Below are 14,868 nucleotides of genomic sequence, written 5' to 3'. Positions count from 1 at the left end.
GGAGAGATGTTAGAGTGAGGGGGCTGCCAGTGACCAGCGCCCCGAGCAGTTTGGAGTTCAGTGCCTTGCTCAGCAACACCTCGGCAGTGCCAAGGAGATGAACTGGCACCTCTCCAGCCACCAGTCCATGCTCCATACACAGTCCACACAGGACCTATATACATGCAATTAAGGAGAGATATTAGAGCGAGGGGGCTGCCAGTGACCGGCGCCCAGAGCAGTTGGGAGTTCGGTGCCTTGTCAACAACACCTCGACAGTGCCAAGGAGATGAACTGGCCAGCCACCAGTCCACGCTCCATACAGGGACTTGAACCAGCGACCCTACGGTTCCCAGACAAGTCACCTATGGACTGAGCTAATGCCGAATATAAATATATAGGTGGATACATGGATCCACGGTTGTGGTCTGATACCAAGGTAGAGCAGAGAAATGACTCTAAATATAGCTAACACTTATACTGATTTTGATTTGTTTTAGGATATAATACGTTTAGCTGCTGCGTCCGTGTTCACCTGTCTGGCTCTCCTAACTGGAGACGCAGCCGTCTGCTGCAGGTAAAACAGGGACTATGGATAAGTACCTCATACAACCCCAATTCCAAATATCCAAACTATCCCATTAAGAAGTCGAATGAAACAGCAAAACTGCTAAGTAATTGAATTTGCAGTCACAAAAACATCTATATTGTAGTGGTAGGGCCTGGACACTGAAGAATCATTGTCACTACACATTCCTCTCTAAGTGCACATAAGTCATCGATATAACCCTGAATCAATATGCCATTATGTTTCTGCATGACTCAGGATGTTTTCTATGGTCATCACTCAATTAGCTCATTCCATTGCATCCAATAAGCTTCAGTTAACAATGTATATCTATATGGAGACAGACAATCGTTCAGCGCATCGTCTGCTGACACTCTGACATCATGAAAAGCTGTAGAGTCCTCTGGTGGTCACCTCGAGAACTATTTCCTCTCTCTGCAGCTCATTGAATCTCAGTCTAACAGCAGTGCATGCTCTGGGTCTTGTAAAAAGAAACGCATCTTATTTAGTTTTTGTTTGTGACGCTGTGAGTTTAATATGTTATTTCCATTTTCCTTTTGTGATCACGGATCTATTTTGGTTTCGTTCTGTCTTCAGTTTTCCGTGTCTGTTAGGTCCTGTGAGACTGAAGCTGTAAAATAAGTAAAAGTGCGCTTGATCTTGTTCTGGCAGGCGGCATGGATGTAAGTACTTCATCAAATTCACAGATCTCCACACTGGTAAGAAAGACACAAATCACCATATTTCCATCTAAATATGAATGCTTTGCTTTGCTGCAAGTTGGTGTCCTCCATCCTGTCCACCCTCTCTCTTCCTCGTATCTCTGCTCTGGCCCCTGATCCTGACCCCGACCCATCTCTCTCTCCATCTTCCCCCTCTCCTCCTCCCTCTCAGCATTCTGACGCTCTGTGTGGCAGCTGCCCGTCCTCTGGTTCTGCCCCACAGGCTAACAGCCTTTGGCCGAGCATGCCGCAGTCTGCAGCTGAGGTCCCTGCATGGTCCGGCCAGCCCACCCAGCCTGCACCATGCTGGACTGGCCAGCCAAACACACCCTGCTGGCCTGGGACGCAACCGAGTCCGGTTTCTGTCCCTGCACCGGTTTCATATACAGCCCCGGCTCAAGCCATAACACCAGCCCCTGCACCTACCACAACCATAGTCCAAGCTCCGGCTCCAGGGCAGCCCTGCCAGCCTTGCTGGTCAGGCACTCAGTACCAGCCTCCCGGGTACTCACCTACTCAATACCCGCCTACTCAATACCAGCCTACTCAGTACCAGCCTACTCAGTACCAGCCTACTCAGTACCAACCTCCTCAGTACCAACCTCCTCAGTACCAACCTCCTCAGTACCAACCTCCCCAACAACCAGCTCCAATTCAAGCTCAAATCCCAGCTCAAGTTCCAGCTCAAGTTCCAGCTCAAGTTCCAGCTCCAACTCCAACTCTGGTCCCAGTCCCAGCACCTGCTCCTGCTACCAGCATCCGCCAACCAGGGTGGCCCGCTCACCCTGCTTGGCCTTATAATCCAGGACAGTCAGGATGGCCTGGACAGAGTCCACCCATCATTCCTCCACACTTGCTTCCACCCACATCTGGACCTCTTGTAAGTCAAACAGAAAGAATGTGACTCACATGCATCTTACAGCCTTCTTTGCTAATGTTCAGAAAAGACAGAAACTTAAAGAGAAGGATAAGTGGATGCAAAAATACATTGGCTGCTTTTAATGTTATTCTCTCACTCTTCCTCTTTAGAGTGTGCCGTACAACTTGAACCTGGCCCGCGGAGTCTATGACAAGATGATGATGACCATCCTGGGCAATGTTAAACCTAACGCTAAAATGTAAACTTGCATACTTTCTGAGCCATAATTTGTCCGTATACTCATTTTTTCCCCCATATTCTCTCTTATTGACCAGTAAAGCAAGTAAAAATGCTCTATAAGACACACAAAATATGTGTTGTTCCAAGTATGAACCTGCAAATGTCCCCTTTACGTTCATATTCAGTTTCATTATTCATACAAAATATACAAATCTGACCAGCTGAAGGACAAAGTAAACACAAGCTGTACACAAAACAGACGCCATAGTGTCAGTGGCAGTTTAACCAGCTTTTGTCTCCCACAGGTTCACAGTGAACTTTCTGAGAGGCAACGACATTGCCTTTCACATCAACCCCCGCTTCAGTGAGGGGGGCAAACAGGTGTTGGTCCGTAACCACAAACTGGGTGAGCGCTGGGGCCCAGAGGAGAGGGACCTGAAGGGATCCTTCCCCTTCGCTCAAGGGAGCCCATTTGAGGTGATTGTGAGAAAGAGGGATCAGACAGGGCGATAGAATGAAAAGTGGTGCTTAAAGTGTGATTCCGGTGCAAAATCATCCCATGGTTTTTTTCGGCACTTACATACATAAAATTATCCATCAAGACAGTTTTTTTTGGTGTATGAACTATTACCGGACGTGGCTAGCGCGTTGGGCAGCTTGGGGCAGTTCGGTGAAGGCATTAAAACATATTTTTTAACCACTAATTCTGCTAAAAATTACACAAAACCTCTGCAGCAGCATGAGAAGAGTCCCTACACAGAAAACAAAGCACCAATGGGCTCCTTCCTTTTGGATTGACTTTGGTAATTCACTTGAATGCACTTTACTATGAGAGGAGCTGGTACCTGGGCCAGTTAGTAAGTCTTTTAATAAACTCCAGGTTGTCTAACTACGTTGTTGGTACTTCATTTTATGTCTAAGGACTCTTCTCATGCTACTGCAGAGGTTTGGTGTTATTTTGAGCAGTATTAGTGGTTAAAAAAGACGTTTTAAAACCTTCTCCGTGATGCCCCGAGCTAATCAGTGTTAGCCACGTCCGGTTGTTAACAGCTCTACCAGATCCCCATTAAGAATCTGGAGAGAAAACTGTCTTCATGGCTAATTTGATGTATTTAAGTGCCTAAAAAGACCATGGTAGGATTTTGCGTGGGTAGCATGTTAACCTCAATAAATCATTAGCACCTTCATTTTGAGACATATGTTACATATGTTCACCTGAAGTGCCCTCTGCTACTAATCCACAATTGCTTTTTTACATCACCAGTATATAACTGAAGCCACTAACCGTTTTAACCGTGGTCTCATTTGTTTGTGGTAAGACTTTTTCAGTGATATGTTGCAAAATGCTACACATGGTAACTGACTCTAGGTCACTTTCTCATGGTTAACGTCAGGCTAACGTTTGGAAAAGATGGAAAGGGTTGGAAAGTCGTTTGTGCAAGCGGGTCCTAGTTAAGGGAGTTGCTGCACTGCAGGAAGACTCCTGGAGGTCAGTGGGGATCTCATGTTGCTCAATAACATCAATAACAATTATGCCTTACAGACATCGCCAACAAGGTTACTAACCTGAAGATCTTAGTCTGTCTGTCTCTGTGTAAAGTTTTAACTTTGCACTGAAAGCATCCTCAATATACTGTATTTTCTTTTCTTTTTGGGGGGCTCCAGTTAGAAGGTTTGGCCCTGCAGAGTGACTCTACTAATATGTATTTCTCTTTCTATGTGTGCACTGCATGTAAGCCACTTAAGTCTCGATGGCAGTTGTACATTATTCACACTCGGCTCTGTTCCAGATGAAGATCCTGTGCACTCCTGAGGTGTTCAGGGTGGCAGTGAACAACATCCCGCTGTTTGAGTTCCGACACCGAATCAGAGAGCTCAACCAGATTGACAGAATCAACATCCTGCACGATGTCGTCCTCACCTGCGTCAATGTGGAGACGCTTCCATAGGAAGCACGCTATCACTCACACAGTGCATCAACCAACACGTCAAGGACAAAGACGTGTATGAGCGTGTTGTTAATGCATACAGTACACACACACACACACACACACACGCACACACACACACACACACACACACACACACACACACACACACACACACACACGCACACACACACACACACGCACACACAATAAAGAAACAATGTATTTATCATGATGCTTAAAGATTAAACCGATGGGTTAGTATGTGATATAATATTAATTATGACTTGAACTGAGCTCATTCAATAATATGCTACTTCCTCAACCACATGGCTAACCATTTAAAATGCTACCGCTAACCAAATGCTACCGCTAATGTATTTATAGTGTACAATATTTGATATTGAGAACTGTGTGTGCTAATATTGCAAAAACAAACAATGAGGTCTAATTGTCTATTAGGATTCTGTAACCGTGGTGATTCTTAAATAAAATGATCCGTCAGAAATCTGTCTGAATGTCTTCGTTGTTTATTTTGAACAGATCTTAAAGAATAGACAAAAGTTTGAAAAAAAATCTCTTTCACAGAAATATAAAATCTAAGTCAAACATTAAAATGTATAGAGGCGACACAGACAAACAGACTAGTTATGAGACACATAAAGAAACGAGTTACAGCTCCAGTCCTCTGTAATAAGGGAGACATCATTGGCACAAAAATATGAATCACACAGCCTGAGTAAATACAAGTCTTTCCAGGTCTGTCACCTGACACTGCATCAAAATAACCACCAATCCACCCTCACACCTTAAACTTCCTCGAACCTCCCACTTAAACACATTTAAACATATCCCTCTCTAGACAGTACCTAACAATAGCAGTTGTGCCCCATTAGCAGAAGGCCCTAAGGAAGTCATGTGTGCTTTGGCGGGGACTAAAATGTCTTGCTCCCCCCGTGGATGGTTCATCATAAGAGTCACAATAGTGCTACACTTTCACATCACCCGAGAGCATCAACCTTTTAGAATTTAAGAGGCTGTGCTACTTGACGTAACGCCACCCTAAGGACACATTTAACATTTCTCTTTGAGCCGTAATCATCAGGAAATAGTTGATTCTGTGCTCTGACTTTTAGATTTTAGAATGGATGCTAATGGAGCTTCACCCTAACCATCTTTAACACCACGATGCAGTTTTTAATGAACTACATCTTACCTGTGCTCTTCATGGTACTCCATCATCCCGGTGTCTCCCTTAATAACAATTCAAAGTTGATTTAATAAAGTAAAAAAAAGACAAAGAAGAGCTATGGCACCTTGAAAATAAGGCAATCATTGTTTTATAGCTTTTTCAGTGCATAATACTCAGCATCAATTTCTATCAGCGTCTCCAAACATGACATCTCTTCTGCATTCAGGCCATAGATACAGTCCAAAAGATCCCTGTGCAAATAACAATAGTGCAGTTCACAGTGCTGCTGTGTGTGCATGTGTTTGGCTCCCACGGCCCCCGTCTTCACGTCTTGTTGTCTAGTCTCCTCTCCACGGACCTCAGCAGCAGCTCAGAGTACTGCTCCAGCAGAGCCAGGGCTTTCTCTCCTTCCCCTCTGACCCCCTGCTCCACTTGGGGCGCCTCGCACTGTGTGGTGGGGTGAGGCAGAGAGTCCAGCTCAGTCTTGACCGTGAGAAGGGCCTCGGACAGCATGCGCCTCATTTCTTGTTGATCTTCACTGGGCTGTTGACCACATTGTTGCACCTGGGGAAAAATGATGTACACACACACGTGAAAAACAGACAGTGTCCTTGTTTTTTCACTATTTGATGTGTTCATCAGATTAAAGACAAAACTCCATATGTGCCCCTGAAATAATAGGATGTAAAAACACTCGACCGGGATCACAACCAACGATTGCTTTCATTATCTATTAATCTACCATGTCATCCCAAATATGACATGTCAATCCCTCTCTCTTTCTCCCCCATTTCCTATCCACCTTAGGCTGTACCATCACATAAAACCATATAAAGCCCCAAAAAACAACGTCTAAAAACCAAATTCTATTAATTTCTCAGTTATTTTCCGTCTATGAAATAGTGAGACGCGTTTAGTCCTGGGATAATTATTCCTTTAATCAACAGGAAATAATTGAAAACTAGGTTGCTCACTTCATTTTTCTGGTTCCAGCTTCTCACACATGAGGACTTTCTGTTCCTCTCTGTTTTATAGCGTATAGTGTAATTTGATTATCTTTGGGTTTTAATAAAATTCAATAAAAACATTGGGAATGATGGGATGGGAGTCAGTTCTCGTTAGCTAACATGAACGTCACAGTGGTGAGGTTTTTTTTAAATGGCTTGTTTGGCTCTAGCAGCGATCAAAGCCCCAAAAATATTTAGTCTATCATACAAGACAAATAAAAGCAGCACATTCTCACATTTGAGAAGCTGGAACCAGCACTTGTTTGTCATTTTTACAAAAACAACAACTCAACTCTATAGATGATCAAAGAGCAGCATCCATAAAGTAAAACTAACTGAGACAGAATGATGCATTAAAATGAGATGTAGGATTGTAAAAATGACAGAAAATATCAGCAGTGATATCTATATTTATAGGCAGTCACTACTGACCGTAGTGTAGAGCATGGCGGTTTTCCTCAGACTGTTGTGAAGCTCCGTAACAGCCTGCCTACAAGTTTCCAAGGTGATGGAGTGAGCTGCAGAGAGAGAGAGAGGGAGGGGGGGGGGACTCTTTCAAGTACAACGTAGCATGTGGCAAATCTGAGTGTTCACAAAGACGCGTGTATACACACAAAGCCAGTGTTATGGAGCGAAGTTGGCACACAGTAAATGTTGAGCGAAAGGTTGAAGAACAAGAAAGAAAACAAGGAGAAAACTCGGCAGCAGAAAAAGAAACACACGAGGAGGAGGAGGATGTACAAAGCCAGAGAGCAGAAGCTGTGGAAGTGAGGAAAAGGATTTCACAGTTTGTATCCTCTGGCACAACACAGCTCTGGGTACAAACGTGGACTGAAAGTGGATATCACTTAACGGCATGTATGGTTTCTGTGTACTCGGACTGAAACGCAATGAAATCCGTTGCCATTGTGAGGCAGTTATCAGGCTGAAGACGTTATTTAAAGATTCATCTCAGCATTTGATCTCTATTAGAAACCTGTATTTACTGGAGAAGTGAGCGATGTAATGGAAGACAATCTGCAATTGCGCTTCAGTTAACTGAGGCTCTAAATATCACACGATGTTAAATTGTATTTTAATCTCAAGTGCTGTCACGTGGATCATCAAACCTGTTGTCATCAACCAAACAAGTAGAATACTAAACGTCACACGCCCCATCGTCTGTGGACTCACCCGTGTGATCACCGCGTTGACAGCAGGAGGACACAGAGACGGGCGGAGAAGCGCGAGAAAGACAGGTAGACTGACAGACGGGCCAGGAGGCCGAGGGCGAGCAGTGTGAAGAGATGCACTGATGGAAAGGAGGAACGGTAGCGATGGACAGGTTGATAAAAGAGCTCTGCGAGGCCACACCTGGCTGGGGATCGGCGTTCGATGTGTGGGCCCGTTCGGGCACCAGAGGGCACTCTTTGGCCACAGTCACCTCTCCTGGCTCCTCGGCACTGGGAAGAACAGTCAGAGATGTGTGTCAGTTTTAAACAAAGACCTCTCAAACTGAATGCAGTTAAAAGATTCAGTGGTGGGCTACCTCTCTGAACCTGAGTCTCTTTTCCGCCTCACTGGTAGTGAACTTGGCAAAGGAGGATCCAAAGTGTCCAATGCTGGAAACAACAAGATGTATATAAAAATCACACACAGGCAATGTGTTTTTTAGTTCCTGACGTGTGTGTTTATGTGTTCCCTCTGCATCATATGGCTGGAAGTCTGACCTCTTTTTCCCGGAGGAGGCGTGACATCACGACTGGGGTCAACAGTTGGAGTAGAAGACCTCGCCGCTTCTCCGGACAAATTTAAACTCTGCATCGCCTCCAGGCAGAGGCTGCGGCGATGGCTAAGAAGCTGTTTGGGAAGTGGGATGCGAGATGGCGGGATGTTCTGGGTAAAAGGAGCGGGTGAAAGTGTAGCTGTAGGGTGAGGAGGAGATACGGAGGAGGAGCTGCTTGGTAGAGGACAAGATAAAAGGGATGGCGTTGATGACACAGTGGAGGGGAAAGCGGGTACAGGAGATGAGGCGAAAAGGGGGGATTCGATCTCCAGCTCCCCACATGACCTCCCAGCCCTGAGCAAGGAAGGGGAGTAAGGTGGAGAGCCCATCTGGCTGAACTCTCCCAGCGAGGTGGAACGGCTGCTTTTGGCCATGGAGCTCGCAGTGGGGTTCATGTAGGAGTGGGGCTTGAGTTTGGGGCTGTCCCAGGGCAGGGGGGGCTGGGGAGACTGGGGGGACCCTGTGGAGGGTGAAGAAAAGTGGAAGGAAGGCTTAGGAGTGTCGTGATCCAGGAAAAGCTGCTGAGGTCTCTTGCGAAACTCCGTTCGGTCACTAGAGGGCTCAGGGGAGTGAGGAGCTGGAGAAAGAAGTGTAGAAGTGGAGGTTTATTTTGAGAAAATAGAGGTACATTTCATTTTTACGTGTTAAATTGTTAGGAATTAATTGTTTGACTTGTAAATTTACATTATATAAATATATTATTGCCAATTTCAGGTAATTTTCCAAAGTCAGAGCTACTTATTTAGGATTTTCCACATAAAATCCCCATGCAAATGTTGTTTAAATCCACTCTTGAGGCAGTATAACTGTCTCACAATGTCCACCTAATGGACCATGTTCAATAATCTGACCCAAATATCACAGAAATGGCAGTAAATACATAAATCAGTTCACAAAATGATGATGAAACGTACAGTCTGAGGCCAGGTCCTGTGCCGACTGTGATTTCTGTAAACACGTGGCTCTGTCCAGCAGCAGCGGGGCTTTGGGTGGAGGGTTGGACAACCTCCACAGGTGGATCCCTGAAGTCCTCCTCTTCTTCAGGGGTCTGAGGATGGGAGAACAGTCTGTCTCCGGAGCATCTACCCTGCTGTGAGGCAACGGAGCGGCTTCATCAGTCGTGTTGATATGTTGTCATTGTCTGTCTGTGCTGCATTTTGGCTACACTGTAATATGTTAGTTAAATATATCTGCATATGCATAATTACTCTGAATGAGAGTTCAGTGTCTGTTTAAAATAAAACGTATCCATTATTAATCTGAAAGTAACAGTGTGAAGTTCAGACAATGTTCTGGTTGTAAACATAATAGCCTCCTGTGTCTTTAGGAATTTTCTGTTAAGTATGTATCATATTGCATTCTTGCCAAGTGGCCTTCATCATATAATCCTTTATTTATGCAAACAGAGTAGATTTGTGCTTTTCTTTAATGTTTTGAATTCATGATTAACTAAACCAAGTCTGCCAAAGCAGCATATAAACCCAAAGCAGCTCCCAGTCTGTGTTTTCCTCTTACTTTGGCCCCTCGATCCTGCCGGGGGACACGGGGGTCCTGTCTGCCCAGTTTCTGCTCCGGCTATCTTCCATCATGGGCCGTACTTTAGACACGGGAGGCTTAGCAGAGTTGCTTAATTGCTCCTTTCCATGCACTTTGGCAAACAGAGGCGTGCCCCTATGCAGACAGAAGGCGTTACAGGGTTAGGGCAGCAGTTGAGTCAAATACACAATGTATTCCTCTACAGTAAGTCACTGCAATGGAATAGTTTGACATTTCAGAAATGTTTATTTGCTTTCTTGTAGAGACTGAGATGAGAAGACCAAGCCATGCTAGCTGTTTGAATTCTTTGTAGCTATTGAGCTAACTGCTGGTTGTAGCTACATGTTTAGCTGTACAGTCACAGCCTGTTTTAAAAAATACCTGGAACATGTAATTAAAACAACAATAAAAAAGAAAAAGAATGTAAAATTAGCCAATAGTTAGATGAGAAGATTGAAAACATCATCAAATGTGTTGCTACAGCCAGCAGCCGGTTAGCTTAGCTTAGCACAAAGACTTGTCTGCCTACCAGCACCTCCAAAGCTCACTAATTACCATTAATCTGTACATAAAACTAAGTGTAAAACCAAACAATTTTACGGGGTTATGTGGAATAAAGAGCCAATACCAATGTTTGTTTGCAAATAACTTCCTGGTATAGAACTCAACTGTACTTACGACGCTAGGCACACCTGGACATACTCTCATCTCATTCATCTAAAATGTATGTTCGATGCTGTCGTATCTCATTAGTAACAACACATTCACTAATGTTAGTTTGGGTTTGTCTGTTGGGACACAGACTTGAAAATAACCGCCCCAAACTCGCAGGAAGTCCAACTGGCGGTGAGATGTCACTGTTGGAAATGCTAGATCTGGTGCATCAAAGGCAATAGCAAAGCAACACGGTAAATAAAATAAGCACAAATGTCTGTACTGCAAAATTGTTGTTTTTAAACTTCCTTTCTTTCTACAGATTTAAAAAAAGCAGAGATAACATGTTAATTAGTGATCTTTGGAGCGGTTTCCTGTCTCTGAGCTAGGCTAAGCTAACTAACTGCTGGTTGTAGCTTTGTTTATATATACAGAGATGTGAGAGGTATCTATCTTGTCATGCAACTCTCTGCAATACAGTGGATTAAAGTATATTACTCAAATGCTAAATATTCTTTAAATCATACAGTGTTTCACAGTTAAATGTCTCCATGCACTTTCCTTATTAATACAAATAAAAGAGTAATTACTTCCAAGAACAAAAAACAGACAATCTTCCTCTGCATACCAAATGACCCAAACAAAGATAACAACGTCCTGTTCAACTGACAGCTCACACACACAGATGGTTAAGCAGAGCAGTGTGCGTGATTCCTCATGGGTTTGTAATTATAGCTGTGGATCCACACTGGTCTGAAGTGGTCAACAGTACCTGTTATTATGTCCTCTGGCCAGGAAGCGTGAAGACATACTGAGCCGAGGGACCCTGCTCTGCTCGGCTGTGGACAGACAACGAGCTTTAGAAGAAACAAAAGGAAAATGTGGACGGGTGCAGGGAAAGAAGAAAAACACACGGTGACAAAGAGAAACTGAAGGGATGATCAATATTGCTTGCATGTCTAAGCCTACTTAAATGTGAAGTCATTTAAAGGAAGTTAAGCATTTTGGAAAAAAAGGTTTAGCAATGTTTTTGCCCAGAGTCGGATTCAATTTCAATTCAATTCAATTTCAATTCAATTCAATTCAATTGTATTTATAGTGCCAAATCATAACAAAGGTTATCTCAGGGCACTTTACAGAGTAGGTAAAGACCACACTCTATGACTTATTTATGATTTACACAGACCCAACAATTCCCCCGTAGAGTACGGTGGCGTTGAAAACCTTCACTATAACAGACAGGAACGTCAGACAGACCCAGCTCTGTGGAGGACGGACATCTGTCTGCACTGGATGAAAATATAGATACCAGTCTTATATCTGCCTGTTGAATTTGAAGCTAGTCAGAAGCAATTATCTTAGCGTAGCATAGCATAGCATAAAGACTGTGGACAAACAAAAATGATTATTATTTAAACCCCCTACCCAAAAAAGCCCCGTCTGCTCTGATTGGTCAACCTTTCCGGGTCTTCCACATCTGCGTTCTCAACATCTCATTGCAGCCGGGGAATGACGTCGGCAACTTAGCGTTACTTTCTATGTATATATAGGATAGTTGTGACATCACAGCTGTACAGAAGTGTCATTTAAAGGCACAGTTTCTGAATACAGGCTGTGTGCATTTCTCTGTGGACCCGCTTAATACCGTAATCAAAAAAGGAAACAGGAAATGTCACTTTTTACAGCGAGACCTTTAATCTGAACAAAAATGGTTAAGTGTTGCAATGGTGGGTTATGTGCTGGGCTATTTCATTTAGTCCTGCAGACACCGTGAGTTTGGCTGATCAGCCAAGACTCCAGGAGAGAAGGTGGATCCAGGTTCTGTTTCCTTCTGCTTACAGTCTTTATGCTAAGCTAACCATCTTCTGGCTATAGCTTCCTTGTAGACATGATAGTGGTATCAATATTTTCAACTAGCTTTCACCCAACATACCCAAAATGTCCAACTATTCTTTTAAAGTTGTATTTCAGCGTTTGACCTCTCCTACCCGTGGTGCTCCTCTCATCCAGCGTCTCAAAGTTCCGCTTGAGGAAATCTTCTGGACCGCGGTCCGGAGTGTCAGTAACTGTCCGCAGGGCCTCGTCCATACTGGTCAACTCTGCCTTTTGCTCTTCTGTCTCCCTCTCTTCATTCTCCTCATCAGAGCTGTCCTGGCTCAGGGACTCCACATCTGCAGAATCTGGAAGTGCAAAGACAAAAAGGTAAGAAGTAAAACAACCAAACCCTCCTTGACCTTGGTGCATCTACTTCATACAGCATGTAGGTGCCAGATAATCCTTAACAAATGACCAGCTAGAACACTGAGGCTTACGTGGTAGTGTTATCTGACATATTTCTATCAGGTCTGAGAGTGAAAGAAAAACCCTAGCCTCTGTGTGCTCAAATCCCTCTCGGTGGGTATCAGCTTTACTGTATGTTGAAGAGATATCGCGGCTTTCATGCGCATTGGAGCTTTTCATTTTAAATCCAGCACTTGACACACTTTGAGAAGGTATTTATAACTAGAAACAGAAATGTAGACGGATAAAAAGAGACAGAAACATTGCACACGAGTGTGACTTTGGTATCTCTTTAAAATCCCTTAGACATCAGCCTGTTCTATTAAAGCTCTGAAGAAGAAAGCAAGAAAAACCTTCACTGAGAGGAGCTCACTAATTTAAACTTAATGAATTCTGTGGTCTTTGTTCGAAGAAAAATGGCACGATCCCGGTCAAATGAGCAGTCTGGAAGAGAGAAGCGTGCGTGAATGTCGGCCACAGTGTCTTTTCTGACAGTACCACTGGGGGATGCTAACCTAGGAAGCGTTCATATTGTATGCACACCCACAGAAGTGGCTTTGAACTTCACTTTTTGTGGCCTTGAGTTTCACTTCGAGCAAAAGTAAATGATTAAATTACATTAACCTCAATCATAATTGTGCATTGTATGTTATTGTGTTTCATTGTTGCCACCAGAGTAAGACCTCACCATCCAGGACACGATCCGGGCTGGAGTCCCTGCTGTCGTAGTCCAGAGAGCAGGCACTGTCCGGGCTGCAGCTTTCCTTGCTCTCACTGCGGATCCCTCGCCCTTGCATCCTGCAGTGCTGCTCCTTAACCATGTAATCACTGACGTATGAAAAGAGAGAGAGGGGCGGAAACAATGAGGAACAGGGGCGGAGGGAAACCAAGAATAGAAAAAGCACTTTTGTTCTCTTTCGGTGTCATTGTGATCACTGGAGTGAAATCGTGTGTACCGTGTGAGTGGGGGGTTTACCTGCCCTGCAGACTTGCATCGCCCGCGTTCTCTTCGGGGTACAGCACGGCTCCACCGGTCCCCCTGATGTCCTTGGATGGGTGTGAGGACAGCCACTCAGCATGTGGCCAGGGCCGATGCCTCTTGGCTCTCTCCTCCAACTGCAGCTGCAGAAAATGAGGAGGCAGCAGCGCAATTACACACACATGGATCCGTATTAAGAGCTCCCCCTTTCTCTCTGTTAGAAAATAGATCCGTGCATACCATGGGCTCCTGGAGGCTCGCTTGCTTCCTGAACGTGCCCCAGCTCTCTCTGTCATGAGAGGGGCAGGTGGGGTTTTTCTTGGGAGCAAAGGTCTCCAGCTGCCTCAGGTCCAGCATGGATTTAACCATCAGCTCCAGAGAGCCCATACGGTGAGACCACTGCCTGCGAGGACGTTTCGAGGGGTCGGGTGTGGCCTGGCCGACGGATCCACGCTGGAAAGGATGCATAGAAGATGAACAAGTTGACACAGTGAACCACAAATTGCTCTTGTGCAAGTCATGAATGCAAAATGTCACACAGCAGTTCTGGAATCGAAGGCTGACAAGTGCTAAAAGTATCAATTTTCCAGCAATTTTTCACTTTTATACTATGTATAGGTAGAAAGTGCCGCTATAGTGCTGTTATAATTGCATGGCTGCAGTGAGGGTGCAGAGATGCTGAGAGGACGGATGCGGAAGACCCTGAAACGCTGAACAATCAGAGCAGACTGGGCTTTTTTGGGGAGGGAGACCGAGCGTTTGAGACAGACGGTGAATTCATGTTTATTCAGACAGTCTGACGAAAATAATGCGTAACACATAATGTGTGAAAATGGAAGCATGTAGATATGCTGTAGTAGAAACCTGAAAATGAGCTAAATATGTTCCCTTTGAGGGGAAACATTGTGTATTGTTAGGTTTTTGTACTGTATTTTAATTCCTATGAATGGGATGTACTTAGCATGAGATAGTAATAAAGACACTACCGGAACACACTCAAACAAAGAAAGAAAAATATCACAGAGTGCATTATAATGGACACATTCAAGTAAAAGTGACCCTTTCAAAAACGGGTTAGGATGAGAAAGAACATCCTTCGTTCTTTGTTGGCTATCATTTAATCATCCTCACTCTTTAGAGTATATGAGGAGCTCTTTTC

At 44.3% G+C, this 14,868-nt stretch overlaps 2 protein-coding genes across 4 annotated transcripts in view; one reads left to right on the top strand and one right to left on the bottom strand.

Moving 5' to 3' along the window:
• The window catches only part of LOC310962089 (uncharacterized protein), a 5,515-nt gene extending 821 nt beyond the window's left edge, over positions 1 to 4,694 (top strand). The window contains exons 2-7 of one of the 3 annotated variants that reach the window (XM_083934447.1): positions 1,220 to 1,266; positions 1,442 to 2,149; positions 2,299 to 2,387; positions 2,674 to 2,845; positions 3,763 to 3,857; positions 4,159 to 4,273. In XM_083934447.1, the coding sequence (XP_083790573.1) occupies positions 1,225 to 1,266; positions 1,442 to 2,149; positions 2,299 to 2,387; positions 2,674 to 2,845; positions 3,763 to 3,857; positions 4,159 to 4,162 (1,110 nt within the window). In that variant the 5' untranslated portion in view covers positions 1,220 to 1,224 and the 3' untranslated portion in view covers positions 4,163 to 4,273. Of the gene's footprint in view, positions 1 to 1,144; positions 1,267 to 1,441; positions 2,150 to 2,298; positions 2,388 to 2,673; positions 2,846 to 3,762; positions 3,858 to 4,158 lie in introns of all 3 variants that reach the window. The other 2 variants (XM_083934445.1, XM_083934446.1) reach the window with 2 other exon arrangements.
• A 1,052-nt stretch (positions 4,695 to 5,746) lies between these two features.
• Positions 5,747 to 14,868, bottom strand: part of LOC310961720 (mitogen-activated protein kinase-binding protein 1-like) — a gene marked incomplete at its 5' end in the record, with an annotated part of 28,595 nt that continues 19,473 nt past the window's right edge. Inside the window, 12 exons of the mRNA XM_083933931.1 lie at positions 5,747 to 6,052; positions 6,928 to 7,013; positions 7,849 to 7,937; positions 8,024 to 8,096; positions 8,205 to 8,837; positions 9,175 to 9,350; positions 9,776 to 9,931; positions 11,223 to 11,289; positions 12,439 to 12,630; positions 13,419 to 13,558; positions 13,707 to 13,852; positions 13,950 to 14,162. Coding sequence (XP_083790057.1) covers positions 5,813 to 6,052; positions 6,928 to 7,013; positions 7,849 to 7,937; positions 8,024 to 8,096; positions 8,205 to 8,837; positions 9,175 to 9,350; positions 9,776 to 9,931; positions 11,223 to 11,289; positions 12,439 to 12,630; positions 13,419 to 13,558; positions 13,707 to 13,852; positions 13,950 to 14,162 — 2,211 coding nt within the window. The 3' untranslated portion in view covers positions 5,747 to 5,812. The remainder of the gene's footprint in view (positions 6,053 to 6,927; positions 7,014 to 7,848; positions 7,938 to 8,023; positions 8,097 to 8,204; positions 8,838 to 9,174; positions 9,351 to 9,775; positions 9,932 to 11,222; positions 11,290 to 12,438; positions 12,631 to 13,418; positions 13,559 to 13,706; positions 13,853 to 13,949; positions 14,163 to 14,868) is intronic.

Source organism: Echiichthys vipera, assembly GCF_963691815.1.
Source record: "Echiichthys vipera genome assembly, chromosome: 19".
Taxonomy (NCBI): domain Eukaryota; kingdom Metazoa; phylum Chordata; class Actinopteri; order Perciformes; family Trachinidae; genus Echiichthys; species Echiichthys vipera.
This window is presented reverse-complemented; position numbering and strand designations above follow the sequence as displayed.